General features: G+C 30.3%; 1 protein-coding gene across 1 annotated transcript; it reads left to right on the top strand.

Moving 5' to 3' along the window:
• LOC109344447 (plasma membrane ATPase 4-like) lies at positions 16,937–24,026 on the top strand. The gene is made up of 16 exons (XM_019583256.1): positions 16,937–17,010; positions 18,318–18,437; positions 18,667–18,903; positions 19,774–20,535; positions 20,846–20,968; positions 21,047–21,151; positions 21,243–21,387; positions 21,478–21,642; positions 21,764–22,002; positions 22,096–22,128; positions 22,215–22,296; positions 22,382–22,542; positions 22,643–22,816; positions 22,938–23,120; positions 23,454–23,635; positions 23,873–24,026. The coding sequence occupies exons 1-16, from the start codon at positions 16,963–16,965 to the stop codon at positions 23,967–23,969; spliced, it is 2,856 nt and encodes a 951-aa protein (XP_019438801.1). The 5' UTR covers positions 16,937–16,962; the 3' UTR covers positions 23,970–24,026.

A 24,585-nucleotide genomic window follows, 5' to 3' on the forward strand; every position in this document is an offset into this window, starting at 1 on the left:
TGCCAAGAACCCCACAATCTTCACGTGCTCATCTTGTGACTCTTTCATGCATTGACTTTGTACATCATGTAGCTAGGTACCATTTTTCTTTACTTCTTAAATTAAATATATTAGATTCCCTATAGTATAAAAAAAAGCTATGGCCTTCATCAAATTAAAAAACACAGAGATTCTTCCAGAACTAAACCCTGAAACAAATTATTATTGTAGTATAAATGAGACTCTATAGGTCACCATCATAGGATAATACTTATTCTCTCACAATTTAGCGCTATTTTTATATAATATTTGATTGATAAAATTAATACAATTTAACATTACTAATTTAAATATTTAGTAATTTATTATTTTCTGTAACATACTAAATAACATTTATCAAAACCAACTATTCTAGGAATATAATTTTAAAGTTAGTTGTTAACATGAAAAGTTCATTTATAAATGATCCATAAATACCTTCTTATAGAATTGGAAAATATATTCTAAGTTTGATAACCCTTTAAAACTTAAATATGTGATGCAACAATAAGAGATATATTATATTATGTATACCTTATATTAAAAGTCTTTAGGCCCTACAATATCTAGATTCTATGCCAAAGAGAAACATGTCTATATCAACCCAACTTTTAACTCTTGCACTAATTCCAAGAGTATTTTCCTCTTGTTTTATTTGCCCCATTTCCTCTTTTGACACATATATATATATATACCCCTTCTCACCCTCTTTCATTTCCTCAACAAAATAGCAACCAAACCAAACCAAAAAAAACCCTTTAAAATCTCATCATTTATATACCAACCTTGTTCTCCTTTGATCATTAACCTATCAACTACTCATACCCTAATAAACTAAACCCAACAATTCCATATTCTATAGTTCCAAGTCTAAGCATATATATATATATAAAAATGTCAGGAGTTTGGGTATTCAAGAATGGTGTTTTTCGTTTGGTGGAAAACCCTCAAGCAGAAACTGCTTCAAAGAGAAAGGTATTGGTGCACTTACAAACACAAGAAGTGGTGAATTCCTATACTTTTCTTGAACATATCTTAACAAATTTAGGGTGGGAGAGGTATTATGATGGTGACCCTGACCTATACCAATTCCATAACCACTCTTCTATTGACTTAATCTCTTTACCAAAGGAGTTCTCAAAGTTTAATTCCATCAATATGTATGATATAGTCATAAAAAACCCTAATGTGTTCCATGTTAGGGACAAGTGAGTGAGTTTTCATTTTGTTCATGTGCCATTGCTTGGCCATTCATCTCAATTTCTTTCTTTTTTTCTTCTTTTGGGTATGTTTTTCTTATGTTGGTGTTTTCTTATTGCTAGAGTTTGTGGTGACTCTAGTAAAACTCGATAAGGATCAGTTGTCTCAAATCATATCACAGACTAATAATATTGAAGCAAAAACAGAAAAAAAATTATGAATATTTAATTTTTTAATTGACATAAATATGTTTTTATTATTGGTTCGAAATATGGTCTGAGATATAATTTGGAACAATAGATCCTTTTCCCGATAAAACTATATTCTTCATAGGAATAAGTGGTGATTGGTGGTGTCTTCTGCATGGCAGGAATATAAATGATTGGGGTGATTATGTATGTAAAGTATTGAGCATTGATGTATTTTCCATTTCTTAATTTCCCATTTATATGGTCTACAACATGTATTGTGGAGTTAGGGAATTTAATTTTGAGTGGCTTCTATTTATTTAATTGGTTTTATTTCAGAGTGAACATTCAGATATTTATCATTCTATGGCTATAAGTTATATCAAGAGTTTAAAAATAAGATTATTATATAAAAGTGTGGCTGACCTAGATGAAATTACTCCAATGACGTTGTTGTGAAGATTTCATAAACCAAAATATTGCGATCATAATTGCATTTAAGGAGTGCAATTTAATAGACTAATTCTACTACAATAGAAATTATTCCATAATCAAGATAATTCAATAAATTCTCCTACTCCACATTTTCCCACCATATTGTAAGGATAATTGATTACCTATTTATGGTTATTTTTACAGCAAAGGTGTGTTGATAAGTGATTATAGAGTATATATAAATGATATGGGAAATTGTGGTATGAGAACAATTTTATTCTAATAATTTTATTCTGTTTTTGATGTGGAATATAATTATCCTATACTCTCTTTTTTCACTTACTTGATTAAGATAAATAAAAGAAAAATAATATGTTTTGAAAAATATATTCATCTTATTTTATAATAAATATAAAAATATATGTTTTGCATTGTCTAGGAAAATGTTTTTGCACACCAAAACTTGGACAACAAAATGGTGTACAATGTTATCTTTCTAGGCATTTCATAAATAAGATGAAAAATATGTGATAGATAGAGATAATTGTCTACATTGTAAAAAAAATATGTATAAATTAGGATGTTCATTAAGAAAAATACTTATTAAACATAAAAAAATTAATAGAAATTGAAGTGGGTGTAAGAAAGATTGGATATATAGTATGAATGGAAGAGACTTAAATCACCTAAATATTTGGTCCTATATTCCATATTTAGATTCATATGTATACAAAAAACACTAATTAATAGATGGTTTCTTACACATTAATCACACCAAAAATAAATCTAACATTTAAGTAAATGTAAGGATTCAACTTAACAATCTTAATTATGGCTATAAATATATAATATGTGTCAACATAAAATACACCTTCACCATAATAGAACACCACTTTGGTTGATTGGGATGAATGTTGAGCAAAAGAAAACAAAATATAAGGGGCCATTAGGTAGTTTTCTCTTATTTTTTTGTGAAGTGGTGGAGAAGTTTAAGAAAAATGATATCTTTAGTAAATTATTTAACTTTAAAGATGGAATATTAAAACTTATAGATGAAAATTTTATTTCTAAATAATAATGATATATACAATTAGAGATTGACAATTTCTCTTTAAAATTTAAAACACATTAAATTATTTGAATCTCTCAAATAAATTTTATTTTTCATTTTTTTAATCTCTACATGCATATCATAAAACTCATTCAAAAACAACAAAAAAAAGTAATAAGTCATATTTATTTATTTCAATCTCTGCATACATTCAATTAAAGCCAATTGTTGAAGTCCTCCATAAACCTACCAGATTGTAAAATCCAATAACAAAAAAAGTGTTTTGTATTTAATATTCTCAATGAAAATAAACTGCACTGAAACAATATTCTCATGGTTGACAAGTGTGAAGTTAAGGAATGAGATTGTAAATCATAAATAGAGGAGAATGGTTATGAACGGAGATCATCTGTTTCAAATTGTGTCTTACTTCATGTCCCAAGTTAATTAAAGTGTTCCATTTTATTATTTTTTATTTTTTAAAATTGTATTTTATTCATATGTTAATATATATGATTGATTTAAAATAGAGAATGAAACATCTTATCAAATTATGAAAAGTGAGGCTGATTGTGAAAAGTGAGCAGTGACCACAGAATATACATTTTATTTATCCATAGCAAGACTTCACCAAAAGTAGTCATGGAGAAAAAAATAGAGACAACAAAATAAGTCCACGTGGAAATATTATATGATTTTAAGCTTCAAATAGTGATTGTAAATTAATTACAAATAATAATTTCATTTAATGGTTTTGGTTATATAAAGTTTGTATAGATAAATAATAATTTTTGTTTGTGTTAAATGAAATCCCTCAAATGATGAGGGCAAGGATGAAAATAGGGTATGCTAAAGTTTGAATTCATATGATGGTATTTTATGTCTCATATTTCTATCAATTGAGTTAACTCTAGGGAGACAATATTTTAAATCTATTATTTTTTGAAATTCGAAACATTATGATAAGTAATTTTGATTAAAAATACAGTAATTGCTACAAAATTATTAGGAAACTTATTAGAATTTTTTCTAATTAAGGAATAAGGATAGCATCAAATTTATTAGGAAATTTTGTACAAGACATTTTTAAAATCCTTTTAATGTTAGGTTAAACACTCAATTTGGTCCATAGTTTTTTTTCGGTCTAATTTGTTGCAGAAGTTAATGAGTATTGTCAAATTATATACTAACGATTTATTTATTAAATTTTGAAACTTTTATTGTGTTTCTAATAAAAATCTATATTTTATTAGAGCTATATATTTTACACGAAAAAAATTAATAAAAAACAAGAGCTTGGCCATTTCTGTGAGTTATAGAAAAATATGAAAAGGAATTATGATATTATTAAAATTTTACATTATAAATTGTATTGGTGGTTTGATATTTTTTGGTATGAAACTTCTTCTAACTTTCGTTAACATTTTTTATTGTGTGAGAAAATATTGTAATAATAATTAATTAGAATGAGAAAATAGACAAGTTAAAATTATACCATGTAAATAGTTATAAGATGTTTTGGATTTATATATAGTATAAATTTATAAATTTTTTATTTTTCGAATTTTTTATAATAAAAAAGTAATAAACCGTTTTTGTTATTATACATCTAGATGAGATTGACTACTAACTAGACATTGGTCTATTGATGTAATATCCTATTGGATCTTCAACATCGAAAGTTCGATTCCTGGGAGCGAGAGCTGTTAGGAGAGGCAACCATGAACTCTAAAAATGGATTAATTCTATACAAAAAGTGAGGTATTTTGTAGAATTTATCTTCTTTTACAACGATTAAAATGTATTCAGGTATAATTTTAAACCACCCAACTTTATAAAATAAGCCCTCTTTATGTAGAAATAGAGACAATAGAATAAAAATGAATGATTTATCTCTCTCTTCTCACTCCTTACAGCTATATATATATATATTAACCTTTGCTTTATTGTCATGGGCTTTGTTGCACCATTGTCATGGGCCTCTATCATTGTGTCAAAACCCACATTTTGTTTTATTCTAATGATACATTATGGTGCATTCTAAAATTGGAAACTAGAATTTAGTTCGTTTCAAAATGAGCTAAATATATATTGTTGGATTAAAAGGTTTGAATACCGATAACCAATTGACTAAATTAAGAAGTCGTGTTCCCCATATACAACTTATGTACATGAGTTTTGCTAAACACAAAAGTCATGGAATAGGGAGAAGATTTCTCAATATTCAAGATTTCATGCTTAGAAGTCATGGAGTGGATTCACGACCTCTCAAACTTGATGATTTCATGCCTAGAAGTCGTGATAGTAGTATATGACGTCACAACATGGAATTTCATAACACCACATAGAAGTCTTTAATGAGTTTCACGAATTCTAAGTGTGTAAACAAAACACCTAGAAGTCTCGAATATGGTTCACGACTTCTAAGAGTGCCAATAAACAAGACCACCAGAAGTCGTACGACTTTTTTATGTATTTAGTGACAATGACTAGAAGTCGATATTAAAAAATGACTTTTACACGCATTCTAAAACAATTTCTAGACGTCAATAATGACCAACTCGACTTCTATACATTTTTTTTATATTTCATACAAAAGTCTTAAACTTTATTTACGAATTTTACAAAAACTATTATTTCCAAAGAGAATCGACGACCAATAACAAAATGGACTAACGAGATTAATGTGTATTTGATTAAAGGTTTAATAAGCCAGTTTGCTTCCATGCGAACTAACTTGCAACAAGCAATTTAGAATGCACCATGACTTATTCTTGTGCTTGATGTGAAAGAAGAATATGAAATGGCTGAAGATGTTGCTGCTTTGAAAATTGGTCATATGCTATATTATCTGGTTTCTCTCTAGCTTTACATTGGGTTTTATTACTACAAAAACTATGAGGATTAAAGGTCAAAATGTGCATATGATTTTGACTTAGTTGCATGCTTTTATAGATTAAAGTCTAACTCTAGTGTTTGCTAAATAATTGATTTTAAATGTCTAAAATAATGAACGATTGTTAAAATTTATCCTTGTTGATGTTCTTATCAATTTTCTAATCTTCCTCAATGAAGTCAAACAAAATTCATTTAGTTAGTCATATAGTGTAGATGATGAGACTCTAAGCAGTAACGGTAAGATATTTGCCCAAATGAATTCAAATTCTGAAAATAATCTCATCATTTGTAATGATAAGATTGTATATATATTTCGTTCTTTAATATTACCTATTTATGTGCTTGGTTCTACCCGGAGAGAGGGGAGTGGAGAAAAAAGATAAAATTCCCCTCCTCATTTTTGTCATAAAAGTGGTGAGAAAAGATTGATGACCATATAAACGCTTATAAAAATATTTATAAATTAGAATGTGTATAACATGATTTAAAATTTCATTAACTTGATAAGACTTTTAGGTGATTTTGTCAACATGTCCTTAGTCAATCAAATTTCATAAAATAATATAAAAATATTGATTTATATTTTTATAATTTTTTTTTTGAAAAAGAAATTTTTTTAATCGGGTGAGAATACAAAGTATAATAAGAATGGAGACATATGATCCTCATTCCAACTATATTATTTTGACCATGGAATTTTGGATTGATATTTTTTGGACAATACCATAGATAAAGAACTAATCATTTTCGCGATGTGTGGATGTCCCTTCTAACAAGTTTTACTCACAAGAATCGAGCTCTCGACTTTTTGGTTATCCTAAAAATCTTACATGTCCTACATCAATAGATGGTTGATATTTTAGTAACAAGCTAAGGTTTCAGTTTTTAAAAAACTATATATATACGAATAAAATCATATATATATATAGAGGCTTTGATCCAACCCAACTTCATCACTAACGAAGCAAAATATGTTCAAGGGCTCAAACCCAGTTTGGAAACAATAAGTAGTAACCAACCAAAATAAAGGGTGCACATCTATTATCCATAATTAATATTACTCCATATGTCATGACCTTGTGATCGATTGGAAAAAATATATTTAAGTTAAAATTTAATTTTTAAGTAATTTTCTGACCAATCATAAGACTATGACATATGAAGTGACACTAAATGTAGGGCAGCAGATGATAAATTGATGTTGTAATGATGAGATCAGCACTAAAGAAAAAAAAAGTAGAAGGAGCTATGACATTAGGACTTGTAATGGTCCTTTTGTTCATCCTCATTCTTCAATTCTTTCGTGCAACAATCATTAAAAATTAGGTAAATATTAATATCACTATAAAATTTAGTCTTATTATTAATTGAAAATTATAAAATGTAAAATTATTATTTTGGTTGCTTAGGTTAATCGATTTTTCACATTCATCCAATAACTTTTAAGGTAAAAATCTTCTTCGTCCCAGTCGATCCATGTACACCCCTACTTAATCTTGAAACTTGTAGTGTAATTAGCTTGAAATTTACTTGCATGGTATCTTTTACTATTATTAGCTAGTTAAAATAATGTAATGATTAGAGTTAAATGTAGGAGTAAAAAGTGAAGAGAAAATATGCTAAATTATCTTAGACCTAATCACATAAGCCTATTAATTTAGGAAGAAGAAGAAGACTAAAGGTGATGTATTTAATTTTTTTTTTAATTCTAAAGATTTTGGTTTTTAAGTGACATATGAATGTGACAATCACTAACTGAACTTGAAATCAACACCATGAAAATGACATTGACCTTATTTGGTTAATGAGTTAAATTTATTCCACATAAAAAGGTGAAATATTAAAGAAAGACATAAAATAGAAAAAAAATGGACAAACAAAATGACACAAGTGGCACTATAGTAACAATTGAGAAGACTCAAAACAATATAAGAAAAGTTGCATGTAACTTCAAAATATATTATCAAAAACCCTATCATGGTATGTGAATGTGAGGTTGTGTGAATTTGAGGGAAGGTTTATGTACTAATTCAACATTAGTAGTGGACTTCACATGACAGAGATCTATCGCATATCTCAAACAATGTTTTATTCTTTGTCCCGAGTTAATCACAATATTACTTTTTATTTTTAATTTTTTTTCTTTTTATTCACGTGACAATATATAATTGGTCTAGAATAGGGAATAAGATATCGTTGAAGACATATATGCATATACATTTGTAGGTCATTTTCTTTAGCACCATATATGTATGGTTCATATATTCTTCATCATTTCCCACTATGAGAACAAAAGGCCAAGTGCAATAGTACTTGCCAAATCATCTATCTATTACTTTATAACTTTAGTGGGTTTATGTGGATTGTCATATAAATTATGATTCCTATGACTCACTCAATCTTTAACTACCGAAACACATGCTTTGTATTTAATGACAAATTAATATTTTCCTTATATCTAAAATGTCATCTAAGATGATATAAAAATGATTTTTAATAAGTATGTATTGCTGGTGTGAATTTATTTACAAAAAAATGTATGTTATTCATCATTTATATATTATTCTTATTTAAAAGTAAATAATTATTAACATATGAATTATGGATGTTCTTAGGGATGATAAAAAAGCCAGACCCGTAGGTACCCGTGGAGATATTCGTAATGGGTACCCGTAATAATAGTTTTTGGGAGGGAACGAGTTTATGATACCTGCCTGTGGGTACCCACAAATTTATAAATTAATTTTTTATATATATTATAGGTTTTTATTATTATTTTAAGATTATATATGATATAATTTATTATAACTTAATAATAAATTATACATATTCGACTATGATCATAAACTTGTCATATACATATCATATTATTTATGTAATAATTATTTTTACATATGGATTATTACAATTTATTTAAATATATAATTAAAATTACAAACCCGTTGGGTACCCGCAAATACCCACTACTTATATGGGTATCCGCAAATATTGTGGGTTTGGAAACGAGAAAGTGCTATATGCGCCTGCTTGCACTCGTTGTCATCCCTAGATGCCCTTTGTGGCTAATGTTTGGTAGGGATGGCTTCGAATCACATGTATATATCGTTTAATATTATTGATTGCCTTCAATTACATGAATCATTGAGTAAATGTTATAAAAATATATACATTTGGAGAATGATGTGATTTACTGTGATTTGGTCTATCTGAAGTATGAGGAATGATGTAATCCTTAAGGAGAAAGTCGAGTTATATTCTTTTAATGGATTTGATTTAGATCAGATCTTGGTTATAATTTTTTAACAACATCATTGTAAACTCATTCTCAATTGTACAATGATGCATTGATCTTTCTACTTACTAATCTTTACTAGCTTTACTATAACTTGTAATGGACGTGACATCCCTTGTGTCTTTTTATAATACTTTTGCTTGTTGATGTTGTGCTGATAACATGAAAAATTCTTTAAATAAATATTAAAAAGAGAAAGTTTATAGATATTAATTAATAAAAATATCAAAAAGAGAAATAAGAGAAAAAAACAATATAAAGTATGAAATATAACAAGTATTTGTATTTTAGAATGTAATGATGTCTCTTTTGCAAGGGTTAAGATACCCTTCTTATGCAAAAATTCTTTTTCTCAAATAAAAAAGATTAGGTACAAAATAGAGTAGATGTAAAACTTGATATTTTAAACATAATTTTTCCCTTTCATATTTTATTTGAAAGCTATTCTATACTAATTCTTAAATTCTTAAACTTTTCTCTTACATTAGCCTTTATTTATTTTTCATCCCCCTTTCCTTTTTTCTTCACCGATCATCAATCAAACAAATTACTTTGTTTCAGTTCTATGCACAATTCTCACACTGCCAAAAATGGGTGTAAGCCAAATGTTTTTATTTTTTATTTTTTAATCATTATTTTTTCAAACAACTTTTTGATATATGATTGTAAAATAGGTCTAAATAAATATATATATATCCAGAATAGAAATGTTGCAACATGATGATTTTCATATTTAAAATTATCAAAATAAAAATTGGATACATGTCTATGAAGGTATTAAGTTTAGGAGTTTATTCACTTTATGGCATTAGGTTTAGGTTGCTTATTTTCTTAACCTAATTTCTTTTCTTATAGGCAAAATTGATTTTAACAAAAATAAAGGAAAATATAACTTTTGAGATTTAAACCGAAATACTTATATTTAATATTCTACAACTTTACCAACTGAACTAATTCTTGTGATCAATCGATTTCTTAACCTAACTTATTATTGAAGATGATATCTTAACCTTTCCTCTTCATCACCTCAACATACCATTTGCATATGTGAGTAGGGTATCATTTTAGCATTATATTGTATGTTAGGCATATTAAAAAACACAATCCCAATAAATATTGATTCTCAAAGATAAATAAGGGGAAAGGGCATTTTCACAAGCCAAATGGTCCACATCTTATTAATGGTGCTAGAGATGTTTATATGTAATTGTGATAGAACTTGTGACATCCTCACATGGAATTTAATGCACTTCCACAAGAATCATCAATTTCCTCTCACTTTCTAGTATTATGTGTGCATCATGTATCAAATGTTTTTCACTTTATTTTGTCAAAATTGTTATTTGTCTCGTGTCTTGTAATAATCAATCTTGTGACAACAAAACCTTTACCACAAAAATTGTCTTTTGAGCTTTTGTTGGAGGAAAATACTACCATTCTCTCGTGAACTTTCATTGTCAAAAAACTTAATTGAGTTCATATCTTAATTGATATCACGGCTAATTTCACCATCAAACAATAAAAAAACTTCATTTGTTTTTTAAGGGTGTTTTTAATCAATGTTATTAATTCATTGGATCATCTTCATCATTTAAAAATAATGGATTATAATGCCCCAAATATGCATAGTAAGTTTTTGAATATTTAATATTTAGTCTTCAACATATTAGATTATTCAATTTTGACCAACAAAATTATAAAAATAAAAATAAATAAAATTATTAATAACAACATGATAATAATATCATAAATCTATTCCTGATATTAACGAGATTGATTGATAATAATACCATTATCTCGTGAACTAGTGTATTATTAGTGTGTTTTGAAACAAAGAAAATTAAAGTGAGTATAAAATCATAATTTATATCTCCCAATTATGCTCCTCGTGCATTAAAATAAGACAATTATTTGAAGAAATATTTACACATTATTCTTGTAATTGTGCAAGATGATTTAGTTATGAAAAATAACATAGGTCGGGATTGAATACAATTCCTATAAGTTGAGCATGCTATAATTTTAAATCAATAGTGGTGGTAGCTTCTATCATTACCAAATTAAGACATTTTGTAACACTGTTAAAAATCGTACAGACACATTATCAACCACAACATAATCACAGTTAAGTTCACTATATGCGATAACCATTGCACTTTGAAAACTAATCTAGAATTACACCCACAATATGGTTTTCACCACTCAATAATATGGCTAATGTAAAACGTGCACATATGATATAACTAATATCATGGTAATCATCGCTCAACAATATGGTTATTTCTTTTTTTCCGCTTTTTTCTCTCTTCTAATTATTTCTTCTCTTAATAAAATCTTTCCTTTTACCGATCAAAAAAAAATCATCACTCAACAATATGGTTATTGTCACTCAATAATATGGCTACTCACACTCGAAAAAATGACTATTACCACTCAACAAAATAGTTAATCCACTTAACAAATTAGCTAATGTCACTCAAAGATAAGGTCAATGTCCTTTAGGAAACGATTGTTGACGTAAAAGATAAGGACGCTCCCTCAAAGGTAGGGTTGATGTATCTCACAAATATGATAGCCGCCACTAAAATATAGGATTGCTAACCCTAAAAGAAAAGAAAGAGATAGAAGTTGGTTGAAAATTGCATTAGCATAAAGAGTGAGAAGAGAAAGCTGAGAGACTTCAATTTTTCCATTCACTCTCAAATGTAATCTACATAACATTACACTTTTTATTTTATTTTAATTTCACCCTAATTTTCCAATAGATTGCATCATAAGTGGTGAATATTTTATGGCCAAATGCCACATGTGATCTTCTTAAGAGAATAAATTTAAGAGAAAATGGAATATATTTTTTTTGTCCATCACAATACTTTAGTATATAAAATAACACAAATGTTAAACATCTAATTTCATCCCTCATTTGACTAATAGTGATATATGCAAACAAAATGTTCCTTTCAGTTGTATAAATATAGATATACAATCACTCAACCATTAATGTTGTTCCTTCTATGCAATATGCTATGTATGACTATAACACATATGTGTACAAAATTGTGGAAGTTGAAGTTTGATATTCCCTCTCCTTTTATAAGCTAATTTAAAATTTTGGTTTTAATCCTTTTTAAAGGGTCGTTTATGAAATTTTAAATACATTAATTATTATTTTTTTTACAAAAGTATCATTATTTGAGTGGAAAGATAAATCATTAATTGAGTGAAAAAAATGAACAAAATTCATTATTGAAAGATAACTATGAAAAAATAGATGTAGTTGTAGGTAAGTGGGTTGGCACCCCTTGTGCTCATTTATAATATATTTGCTTATAAAAAAAGTTGTAGATAAATTTTACATAATTATGTTAACAAATTTTCTTAATGCATATGAAGTGAAAATGATCCTTTAAAAACCACACTAGGAAACATATGGATTTCGTTAGTGTTCAATTTTCATAAGAAAGTGTAAATACTTTCTAACATCAAAATAAGAAACAGATATATCATATAGCTTATGTAGAAAATGTTGCACTAATTGATGTGTTATTGTTGTAATTTCTGTTTTTTTTTTTGTATTTTTTTTAAGTTCAATGGTTTCATGTAAATAAATGAACTCAACCATCTTGGTTCAATTAATGGGGACCAAGTATTTCACCAACAAGAGGTTAGTCTATGATATAAGATTCCGCTAAATCTCCAGAAAGAAAAAAAAAATTAAGGGTTTCATATATAGAAGTGATATTCATTATACACTCTGAAAGAAATTAATTTTTTACTTAAGAGGTCAAGGAAATACTCTTGGTAGTGCAAAAAGTTAGAAAAAAAAATACAAGAACTAAGGACAATGAAATTATCCCCGTCTCAACATGCATATAACCCTCCCACCACTCTAACATTGTGCCCTTCATGTGAGAATGTTGCCGTGTGACTAAAATATTGTAAAGGAAGCATATTGCATAATATGATCCTTTGTATTGGTTTTCATCCTTGAACCTCTCCCTTAACATGTAAAACATGGATCAATAGATGTAAATGTATTGCACCAATTAATTATGGTTTCTGAAAATTTATTAATGACTTAGTTGCAATCATGTCGTCATGTTTAAGATGTTTCATGACATTATTGAAGATGTGTAAGAAGACTATCAATCACGTTGTCATTGGGATAAAACAACGCAGTTCTGTGTTTTGTATGTTCACTGCATAAGAACTTATCTCGAAACACTCACAATATGGTTACCTCTATCAATTCTCAAAATACTCATATTATGGCTACTCGCGTCAATTCTCGAATTTCTGGCAATATGGTTATCAGTGTCAATTCTCGAATTTCCCATAATATGGCTCATCGTGCCAAATCTCGATTTTCTCACAATATGATTACTCGTATCAGTTCTCATACCATAGAAAGAAAGAGGAGGAATGAAGCCGAAAATGCTTCGACAAAGAGGGGGAGAAGATAAATTGAGGAAATGCATTTCTAACTAGGGGACGCCTCAATTTATAGGCGGAGAGTCCCAATAGCCTCATCGGTCTAACGACCCAGAAAAAGATCTCATCTCAAACGACCATATTTATCCAACCTCCTAGAAGGAAGCAACATCACATTGATCGGATCTATTTCTTCATCCCTTAAATGTGGGCAACGGCCATGTTGACTTGGTCAACACGTGTGGCAAGTGTGTGTTAACTTAGTCAACACGTCCCATAAAATAAAATAAAAATTATTGGGTCCAAGCTCGAACCGAGACGACCACGCGACAGAGGAGGTGGTGGTGGTGTGTGCGTATATAGGGTTTTGATTGTGCGTGTCCTCAACCACCACAAAACCCTTGTACCCTTTAGGGCACACCCCAAAAATGTATTTTAAGGCTTATAAATACTCTTGATGTGTTTCCAATATCCTATGTGAGATTTGAGGTTTTTAATTTCACACCCCAAATGTCCCATTTTTGTTCCAATAATGAACCATCGAGTAAAATTGTTACTTGTATATTTTACTTATGAAAAAACAAAACAAAAAAAAGTAAATTATGGTTTGAGGAAAATAGAAGCAAAATTGTGGTTGAGAAACACGATTTCAAAAACATTAAATAAAAAAGTTAAAATTTTGGTTATTAATGAGGAGTGTAATGAAGAAGGAATAAAGTATCTCATGGTATATAAGGAGATGAGTTATCTCCTCCGGCCACTAAAATCATGACATGTGTCATATTTAATCATTGAAGAGAGATCCACTTACTCAAAGAATATGTAAAAGTAAATTTTTCAAACTTATTCATCATCTTAGCCATCAATTATAAGGAAATCCAATTATTTGAATTAGTGAGTAGATTTAAACCATTAGGTATCTATAGAATTGATGGCTAGGATGAGGAGTAAGTGAATCATCACTCTTAATCATTTTTTGCAAAAATATTTTTAAAACTAAATAAAATAGTACATATATTATACTTTTACTGACCGGAGGATATAAATCATCTCTTGATATGAGGAGGTACTTTATTTTCTTAATGAAATCATGCATAACAACACCATTTTTCCTGCAAAAATGTTATTGTTGCTTTCAGCCACAATTTTGATGTAAATTTAAAAAAACAAGAATGGTGTATTGGAAGAAAAATTTATCCAAAAATACACTATTTAAATAATAACTCAAAAAAATATGTAAGTAATAAAATAGTCAATATACTCTTCTCACCTAAATTTTCCCAGCATGTGAAAAGTGTATATTAAAGGGTGAATCCCAAAATGGTAACAAACTTCCACAACTCAATTGTTTTTTAACTAAATCTAAAGGCACTACCCTACCTTAAAGGTACTTATTAATTAATACATATAAATTTGATGACATTCATCAAACTATTATGTACCTAAAACTCAAACTTCAACAATACCAAAAATAGTGAAAAAGAGTCCCAATTAGGCAAGTAGCTACCATGTTTGTGTCATCATCTAATGGTAATGAAAAAAATAGATGTTCCCTACTGAAATTGGATATTTTATATTATTACAAAAAAATTATAATAAAAGAAATAGTGTTGCATGGAATTAATGTAATTTTTTCCTATATATATTCATTATTTTTTATACATTTATTTTGTTTTTTTATCCCTTATCAATAGTAGTGAGAATAAGTGTCTATTAAGTTTTTTCCGATCAGAGAAGGATCATTATCGAAGCCTCACAATGGAATCATAAGGTAGTGTGATGATCAGGATGAAGAATTTAAAGAATTGAATGAAAAAGGTTGTCAATTCAAGTCTCACCAACAACAAAAAATATTAATATACTAACATTTGCTGATAAATAAAACAACTCATGTACACTATCATCGTACCCATCTTATCTCATTATAAACTTTTTGTTACATATTATTCTCTACAATTGGCGTTTAATATTTAATTTACTCTATTGAGTCATTTGATTTAAATAGACAAAAAAAATAAGTGAGTTTTTTTCTTTCATATTGGTTCATCTATTCAAGAAATATATACATCTCTCATTAAATGTATCCATCATCTTACCCGATTTTGCTTTTAAATATATTATTATATTATTCTACTATTGAATTAGGTAATCAAACCCTTTAAAAGAAATAGTTAGGCCATTCATCTTTACTCTTGAGAATTGAAGATATAAAAAAATGACATAAAGGAATTTGCTGTGTAAAATGGTATTTTATTATAAAGTGAACTAAAAAAATGATATGCTATGATTTGTTTTGGAATTAGTGAGAATGGAATAATGTTGGAGCATAAAAAAATGTTGAGGGGACTAAAGTGAAAAAAAAATAAAGGATCAAATTGAGAAAACCAAATAAGCTGAGGGGCTAAAAATAATTATTTTACCTAACAAATATGCTATGATGGTTGGAAAAATCAAATATTTCCTTAGTAGAGATTGGTCTCTCACTTTTAAAAAAAATTAAGAAGAAAAAACAAGTACTATGAGGAAAAAAATATTAGTCTTTAAAATAATAAACATGGGTACAAACTACTACAAAGTTTTAAAAAAATTTGTTTTTGTATGTGCCAAGTAATTTTAAATAAAAAATGTTACTAACAAAATGTTTTACCCAAAAATTATAATGGTTGGCCAATATAAACTTGGGGAGTTTATGAGAGAGAAACCACAATTTTATTGAATGTACACTAACACTTTGTTGAGTTGACATCATTTATTCTAAAAAATGTGTCATATGTATAGTACAATTTGTGATTGATTAGACAATTACTTATTTAATAATTTTTTAATTTATATATATTTTTTCAATTAATTATAAGTGAGTAACACATGAAATGATATACTTTTTGGATAGAAGATGTGCTCCCCAATTTCTTTAACAAATTGAAAGAAAAAAGCCATAAAGAATGGTTAAAAAAAGACAAACATGAGGAAGGTAGTGAGGATTTATATAATATTATGAGTAACATTATATGAAAATTGTGTCCATAAGGCCCTTCATTTCCCATTAAAAAACAAAAAAAAAACATAGGTCTTCATTACAATGTTGTTACGATTGGTTTGTTCAGTCGGTCTAATTATTGACCAAACTTAAAAGTGACTATGATTTATAGTTTTAATCGAGTGAGAAATTAGACTATTTTGAATTAGGAAAATTCTGGTCCAACTAAGTTAAATCAACATAACTCAAAAATTTTGGTCTGAAATCTCAATTTATCTTTCCGTATTTTCTGTTGAAATGCATTAAATTTGTTTTGGACTTTTGCACCCACAATATGAGTCTCTTTTGTTGAATAGCCTTTATTTAAGGGTCTTTTTTGTGCCAACTTTTTCTCCATATATATATATATTATCATCATATAGTGTTAAGAACATCATCAACCCAAAACAAAAACAACAACAAAAACAACAACATGGGTGTCATTAGCTTAGAAGAAATCAAAAATGAGAATGTTGATTTGGTACCTATCTTTGCTCTTTCTCTTCCTCCCTTTACTTTTTTTCATCATTTTTGTTCTATATATCTCAATTTTCCTCTCACTGTTTTTGTTTAGTTTAGATAAAATCTTTTTCTATAGCATCACTCCATATAAGAGAAACTAATCTAATGCTAAGTTGAAGCATTTTCTATCTTTCTCCGATTAACAAAAAATGTTTTAAATTGCACTATACAATTATTAATGTTATTATTACAACTATAATATTATAGTTTTGATAGTCTTTATAATCATATCGACGATTCAAGCGTGACGAATATTATGATGTGAAACTTTCGATTCAAGTGTGAAGAATACTATGATGCTAAACTTTCCATCCAAGTATACATGATTCTAGCATCAAACTCAAGAGATGATGATTAAGAGACTTAAAAAGGCATGAGTGAAGGCCACTATTCATTGTTATTTGGAAAAGGAGGATAATAAAATACCAATATAATTGATGATTCATTAATTAAATCGTATGCTGATGAAATTTGATAAATACTTTTATTTAAATCATTTTTTAAAATAAAATATGTGACTATGTGGATATATCATGTTTTATGAAATTGTATATAGTAACCTTTAATGAAGTTGCATGTAATAAATTTGAACCATTGATTTGAAGATCCTTTTAATCAATGGTTGAGAATACTAGTACACGGATGAATTTTCTGTGGATATATTTGAGAAGTTTTTTTATGCAAAGAACTTGCTAGTGGTATTTTTAGAAATAAATCTATATATTTATATATATTTGGTGTCTTTAAAAAAACCTATATATATGGTAATGGTAATGCATAATTCATTATTAATTAAAAGTAGTATAAAAAGTTGTATATACTAAATCAAACTATTGTGCCATATTGAGGTATTATTTGTATAGTATAATATATATCTATACAATATCAGTGTAAAAATTTATACATAATCAATATATCATCTATCATTTATTTGTTTTTTTAAGAGTTAATTATTATTAAAAATAAATAGCCGATAATAGACTGACAGTATATAAAAATTTTACATTATCAGTGAATCCATGAATAAAAAGTGAATGAACTACATGCATCATGTAACAAGTTTGTTGATGCTGAAAAGCATTTTGGAGAAGAGAAAAATATATATGTAATAACAGTGTATTAGTTCATTGTATCATCTATTATTAGTATTAATTATGATTGATTTTTTTTTAAAAGATTATTCATACAAATCTTTCCATTGTCAGTGTACAGATTTTACATTATTAGGGAGAAATAATAAGAAATCATTGAAACCTTTGTCTACAGGAACGAATTCCAATAGAGGAAGTGTTTGAGCAGCTAAAATGTTCAAGAGCAGGTCTCACATCAGAAGAAGGAGACAACAGGCTTCAAGTTTTTGGACCAAACAAATTGGAAGAAAAAAAGGTTTAATAATGTATCAACTTTTACAAACTCATGTTACATTCAGTACAATGATATGTTGTCACAAATTATGTCCAGACCAATGATGTTGAAGCAAAAACAGACAAAAAAAATGAATATTTAACTTTTTTTAATTGACATGACATGTTTTCATTAGTCCGGGACATGGTTTGGGACATGTAATGATTTGTTTTTCTTATGTTGTTGTTGTTGTTTGTGTTATGAAAAATAGGAGAGTAAGTTTTTGAAGTTCTTGGGTTTTATGTGGAACCCTTTGTCATGGGTTATGGAAGCTGCTGCTATAATGGCAATTGCTTTAGCAAATGGTGATGGAATGCCCCCAGATTGGCAAGATTTTGTTGGTATAATCGCTTTATTAGTGATTAATTCCACAATCAGTTTTATTGAAGAAAACAATGCTGGTAATGCTGCTGCTGCTCTTATGGCTGGTTTAGCTCCCAAGACCAAGGTAAAAGTCATTCAAACACAATTCTCTTATTCTCGTAGAGAATCGCGAATTAGTTCTTACGTACCAATTTGTGTTTTTTTTTTGCGAATTGGTTCTTACGTACCAATTCATGTTTTTTTTGCAAATTGGTTCTTACATACCAATTCGTGTTTTTTTTTTTGCGAATTGGTTCTTACATGCAAATTTGTGTTGTTTTTTTTGCGAATTGGTTCTTACGTACCAATTCGTGTTTTTTTTGCGAATTGGTTCCTTATAAGGAATGTACCAGATTTTTACTTATGGTTTAAGTTAAAAAGAAAGAACAAAGAAGAAAAGAGTAATTGGTGATGTGCACTCACCTACATGAATGAGTTACAACAAACAAGAAATAATTTTATCATGGAGTGAAGCCAAAGTTGATTCAAACCTACAAGAAACGACTGTGCATGAAGCTATAGAAAGCTTAGTGAGTATATCTTTAATGTATCGGTATTTAACAGGGTAACGTACCTTATACTATGTACCCGTACCAAAAAGAAGTGTGTATTAGGTGTGTAAACACCGAATTTGGACCGGGTCCATTGTATTTATTTGCATATTTCTCGTTGCGCCTACGAAGGTGGGGTAGCGACAAGGTGGCTACGGTTAAAACTTTTGTTTTCGATGTATACATGATTGATTAATGTCAACTATCTTTTAAGACATCATTTGGTGCATGGACACAACAGAATGTAACATTCATACACCAAACATGGAACAAAAGTTCTATGTTCTCTTCCATCTTGTTCTGCTCTGCTGATAGATACACGAAACGCGGAACAAAACTCATATGTTCTATCCAGACATGTCTTCCAAATGCTACTATTAATGTTTGTTGGCAACTACTTTTAGGTACTAAGAGATGAGCGATGGAGTGAACAAGACGCTGCAATTTTAGTGCCAGGAGACATAATCAGCATTAAGTTAGGAGATATCGTTCCAGCTGATGCTCGTCTTCTCGAGGGTGATCCTTTGAGTGTTGATCAGTCTGCCTTAACGGGAGAATCTCTTCCGGTGACGAAGCATTCGTCCGATGAAGTATTTTCTGGATCAACTGTTAAGAAGGGTGAGATAGAGGCAGTTGTGATTGCTACTGGTGTGCATACCTTTTTCGGTAAAGCAGCTCATCTTGTGGACAGTACTAACCAAGTTGGTCACTTTCAAAAAGTACTTACGGCAATTGGTAATTTCTGTATTTGCTCAATTGCTGTTGGAATAGTCATTGAGCTCGTAGTTATGTACCCGATACAACGCCGCAAGTACCGAGATGGAATTGACAATCTGTTAGTTCTCTTGATTGGAGGAATCCCTATCGCCATGCCAACGGTTTTGTCTGTTACTATGGCTATTGGTTCTCACAGGTTGTCTCAGCAGGGTGCGATTACAAAAAGAATGACGGCTATTGAGGAAATGGCGGGAATGGACGTCCTCTGCAGTGACAAAACTGGGACTCTGACCCTTAATAAGTTAAGCGTTGATCGAAACTTGATTGAGGTGTTTGCTAAGGGTGTTGAGAAGGAATATGTTATCCTTCTTGCAGCAAGGGCTTCTCGGACTGAAAATCAGGACGCCATAGATGCTGCAATTGTTGGAATGCTTGCTGACCCAAAGGAGGTAAATATGCCAAAAACTACCTCTCTCGGAAAACAATGATAATGACAAGTCGGGAAGACTTACATATTATCGTTCTATAGGTACTTTTGGTGCTTTTTTCCCCAATAAAAACATAACATGCGTAACAACTAACAACTAATCAATGAATAGAACAACTATAATAGATGTTTCACAAGTTATATTGTTGTTGAAAAATAACACCACAAGTACATTAACGGACAACACGTAAGTTTTGTCCTAATAATAATGGAGGAAAGTTACAAATTCGGCATAAAGAAATTTCTTTAATTTTGATGTTCTGATTGAGCAGGCACGAGCTGGCATTAGGGAGGTCCATTTCCTTCCATTCAATCCTGTAGACAAGAGAACTGCTCTAACTTACATTGATTCAAATGGAAATTGGCATCGAGCTAGCAAAGGGGCTCCTGAACAGGTAAATACAGTTTACATTGCTACCATCTTATGATATTTATGAAGATTAATCCGAAGCCATGTTTTTTTCCCGACTTAGATAATTGAACTTTGCAACTGCAAAGAGGATGTCAGGAAAAAGGTTCATTCCGTAATTGATAAGTTTGCTGAGCGTGGACTCCGTTCTTTAGGTGTTGCAAGACAGGTTTGCAAAGCTTGATATTAATGTATATATCTATTTTTCTATTGATCGGGTATCCTTGTTTGATTGATGCGTGTATGATTCTGCGTAACAGGAAGTACCTGAGAAAACAAAAGACAGTCCTGGTGCACCATGGCAATTTGTTGGGTTGTTACCACTTTTTGATCCTCCAAGGCACGATAGCGCTGAAACCATCCGAAGAGCTCTTAACCTCGGAGTGAATGTTAAGATGATTACAGGTACGATTTGAGGTCATGCTTTCTTGTAGTTCATACCTTAACTGAAAAGTCTCTAGCTTTGAAAATGTTTGTGTGTCTTTTCTTCTCTAGGAGATCAGCTTGCAATTGGAAAGGAAACGGGCCGAAGGCTTGGAATGGGAACAAACATGTACCCTTCATCTTCGTTGCTCGGCCAAGACAAGGATTCTTCTATTTCAGCTCTTCCGGTTGATGAGTTGATAGAAAAGGCTGACGGATTTGCGGGAGTATTTCCTGGTAGGTCCTTTAGTTTGATATATGTATGTATATGTATCAAACTAGTTCATGGACTCCTAGCGAGTTGATCGAACTGTCCAACACTTTTAACATTTTGAATCCGTTTGTTTCTTTCTGGAAGAACACAAATATGAAATCGTTAAGCGACTTCAAGAGAGGAAGCATATATGTGGAATGACGGGAGACGGTGTGAACGATGCCCCTGCATTAAAGAAAGCAGATATCGGAATTGCTGTTGCCGATGCTACAGATGCTGCTAGAAGTGCTTCTGATATTGTCCTTACCGAACCTGGCCTGAGTGTCATTATTAGTGCAGTGCTCACCAGCAGAGCAATCTTCCAGAGAATGAAGAACTATACGGTTTGTTTCCTTGCATACATAAATCAATTCTTGGACTTTACTTCAATGGTTTTATTTATCTAATTTCGACTTACTATTTTGATTGTGTAACAGATTTATGCTGTATCAATCACCATTCGTATTGTGGTAAGTGCAGAAAATGACAATTTTTATACATACATATTTTCGAAATGGAATCGTATACTTAGGTGATTTATGTTTTATTTTTGCAGTTCGGTTTCATGTTTATTGCACTTATCTGGAAGTTCGATTTTGCACCCTTCATGGTCTTGATTATCGCCATACTAAATGATGGTAAGATAGTATTTGCTCGGCCTTAAAGTTACCGACTTGAATTGTTCTGCTAAAAAATGTAAAATTTTCACCACCATACATTTAGGTACCATTATGACGATATCCAAGGATAGAGTGAAACCATCTCCACTTCCAGACAGCTGGAAATTGAGGGAGATATTCGCTACCGGCGTCGTGCTGGGAAGTTATATGGCATTCATGACAGTAGTATTTTTCTGGGCAATGAAAGATACCAACTTTTTCCCGGTAATCAATTTATACTTATACTTTCCTCCCCTCAATATCGTCATTCATTCGCGCAAATCATAAGAAGTTAAAAACTATATACATGATTTCGCTGTCGCAGAACAAGTTCGGTGTGAGGACTATAAGATATAACCCCGATGAAATGATGGCAGCCTTATATCTACAAGTTAGTATCATAAGCCAGGCACTAATTTTTGTCACTAGGTCTCGTAGCTGGTCCTTTGCCGAGCGACCGGGTCTTCTGCTACTAGGTGCATTTTTTATTGCTCAGTTGGTAAGCTTCAACTTCTTATTCTACTATCAACAATGCAAACTATATTGTGTACGATATTTTCGATTATGAGCTAGCTTCTCTTTTTTTTTGTGGTAACAGCGTTTCGATTTGTAATTTATAGGTTGCAACATTTATAGCAGTATATGCTAATTGGGAGTTTGCAAGAATAAAGGGTATGGGATGGGGTTGGGCTGGTGTAATCTGGTTATACAGTTTAGTGACATATATCCCTCTTGACATACTCAAATTCGCGATCCGATATATTCTCAGTGGAAAGGCTTGGGATAATCTCTTGGAGAACAAGGTAGGTTTGTTTTCGATACGGAGGTGGTACTATTAGGGTACTTACTCATACTATTTTCAAATATGAGTATAACATGTGTAACAACTGAATTGATAAGTAACAGTGCTTTAAATTGCGGCCGTGGTTGCGGTTTCATTGCGTTTACCGCAATTGTGGAAAAATGCGGCCGATGCAACCGTAACTGCGTTTGTGAAGTGCAATTTAAAACACTGATAAGCAGTTACGATTTTGTGTTCTTATTGGAAAAAAGAAGCATAGGCACTTAGAGAACACTACTTAGGCTTATCATTTTACTCGTTATCGCAATGTATATCTAATGTGGAGTGATTGCAGACTGCATTTACTACAAAGAAAGACTATGGAAAAGAAGAGAGAGAAGCACAATGGGCAGCTGCACAAAGGACACTTCACGGTCTTCAGCCTCCCGAAACATCCAACCTTTTCAATGAGAAGAATAGCTATCGGGAGCTTTCGGAGATCGCAGAGCAAGCAAAGAGACGTGCCGAGGTTGCAAGGTAAGCCAATAACTATTATGCTATTAACTTGGCGCTCGAAATAAAAGAAAAAATCATAGCAGTCCCTATTTCCACAATCATTTTCAAGTTGGTTATGTCTGTTCATTGTTGGATTTAAATTATCGGCGTTAGATTAAGTGATGAAGACCAAATCATAGTTAAAAACCAGCGCAACCGAAGGATAATGAATGAATTATACATGAAGTTCCATTAACAATTTTTGAAAATCGGTTACAGGCTTAGGGAGCTTCATACTCTAAAGGGACACGTTGAGTCCGTGGTGAAGCTGAAGGGACTTGACATTGATACAATTCAGCAGCACTATACAGTTTAAGGAGCTCGATCAACGACAACCTCGAAGAAGAACCGGTTTCTTAAGAACGACAAGAACATATAATGATGAGAAAGGTTCAAAGATCTTGTTAAGCTTAAAATTTGAGCCTATGCTAGGAGAGCTACTATTCTCTTTAATTACCAAATAACATCATTGATAGGGTTAAATGTCATGTATTTTGTTATTCCATGAAAGTTGAGAGTGAGAAGGCTACTCAATTTCCACTAGTATGTAATGAAAGATTTGGATTTTTCGATTTTAGAGGATGGAGACTTTTGACCAATCTGAAACACAATTGATCAATCTGGAACTCAGTTAACCAGTCTTTGTCGATTGTTCGTAAGATTGGTCTGATTCAATCGAGTTCAAGATTGGTCAATTGTGTTATAAAGGTAAGCAGATATCCGCCAATGTCACCAACCTCTATAGTCATTGAATCCAAATCGAGCAAATTACGGGTATGCAGATTAAAATGAATTATAGTCCTTGTTATTCGATCGACTTTGCTCTAATAGTACTTGTTAGATCAAACATTACAAGATGGAGTGCTTACTAATTGATCAAGTCATAACTAATGAGTAATTACAAGGATGAAATTTATTTCCTTATCATTTCT

The sequence above is a fragment of the Lupinus angustifolius genome, chromosome LG03, assembly GCF_001865875.1.
Source record: "Lupinus angustifolius cultivar Tanjil chromosome LG03, LupAngTanjil_v1.0, whole genome shotgun sequence".
Lineage (NCBI taxonomy): Eukaryota > Viridiplantae > Streptophyta > Magnoliopsida > Fabales > Fabaceae > Lupinus > Lupinus angustifolius.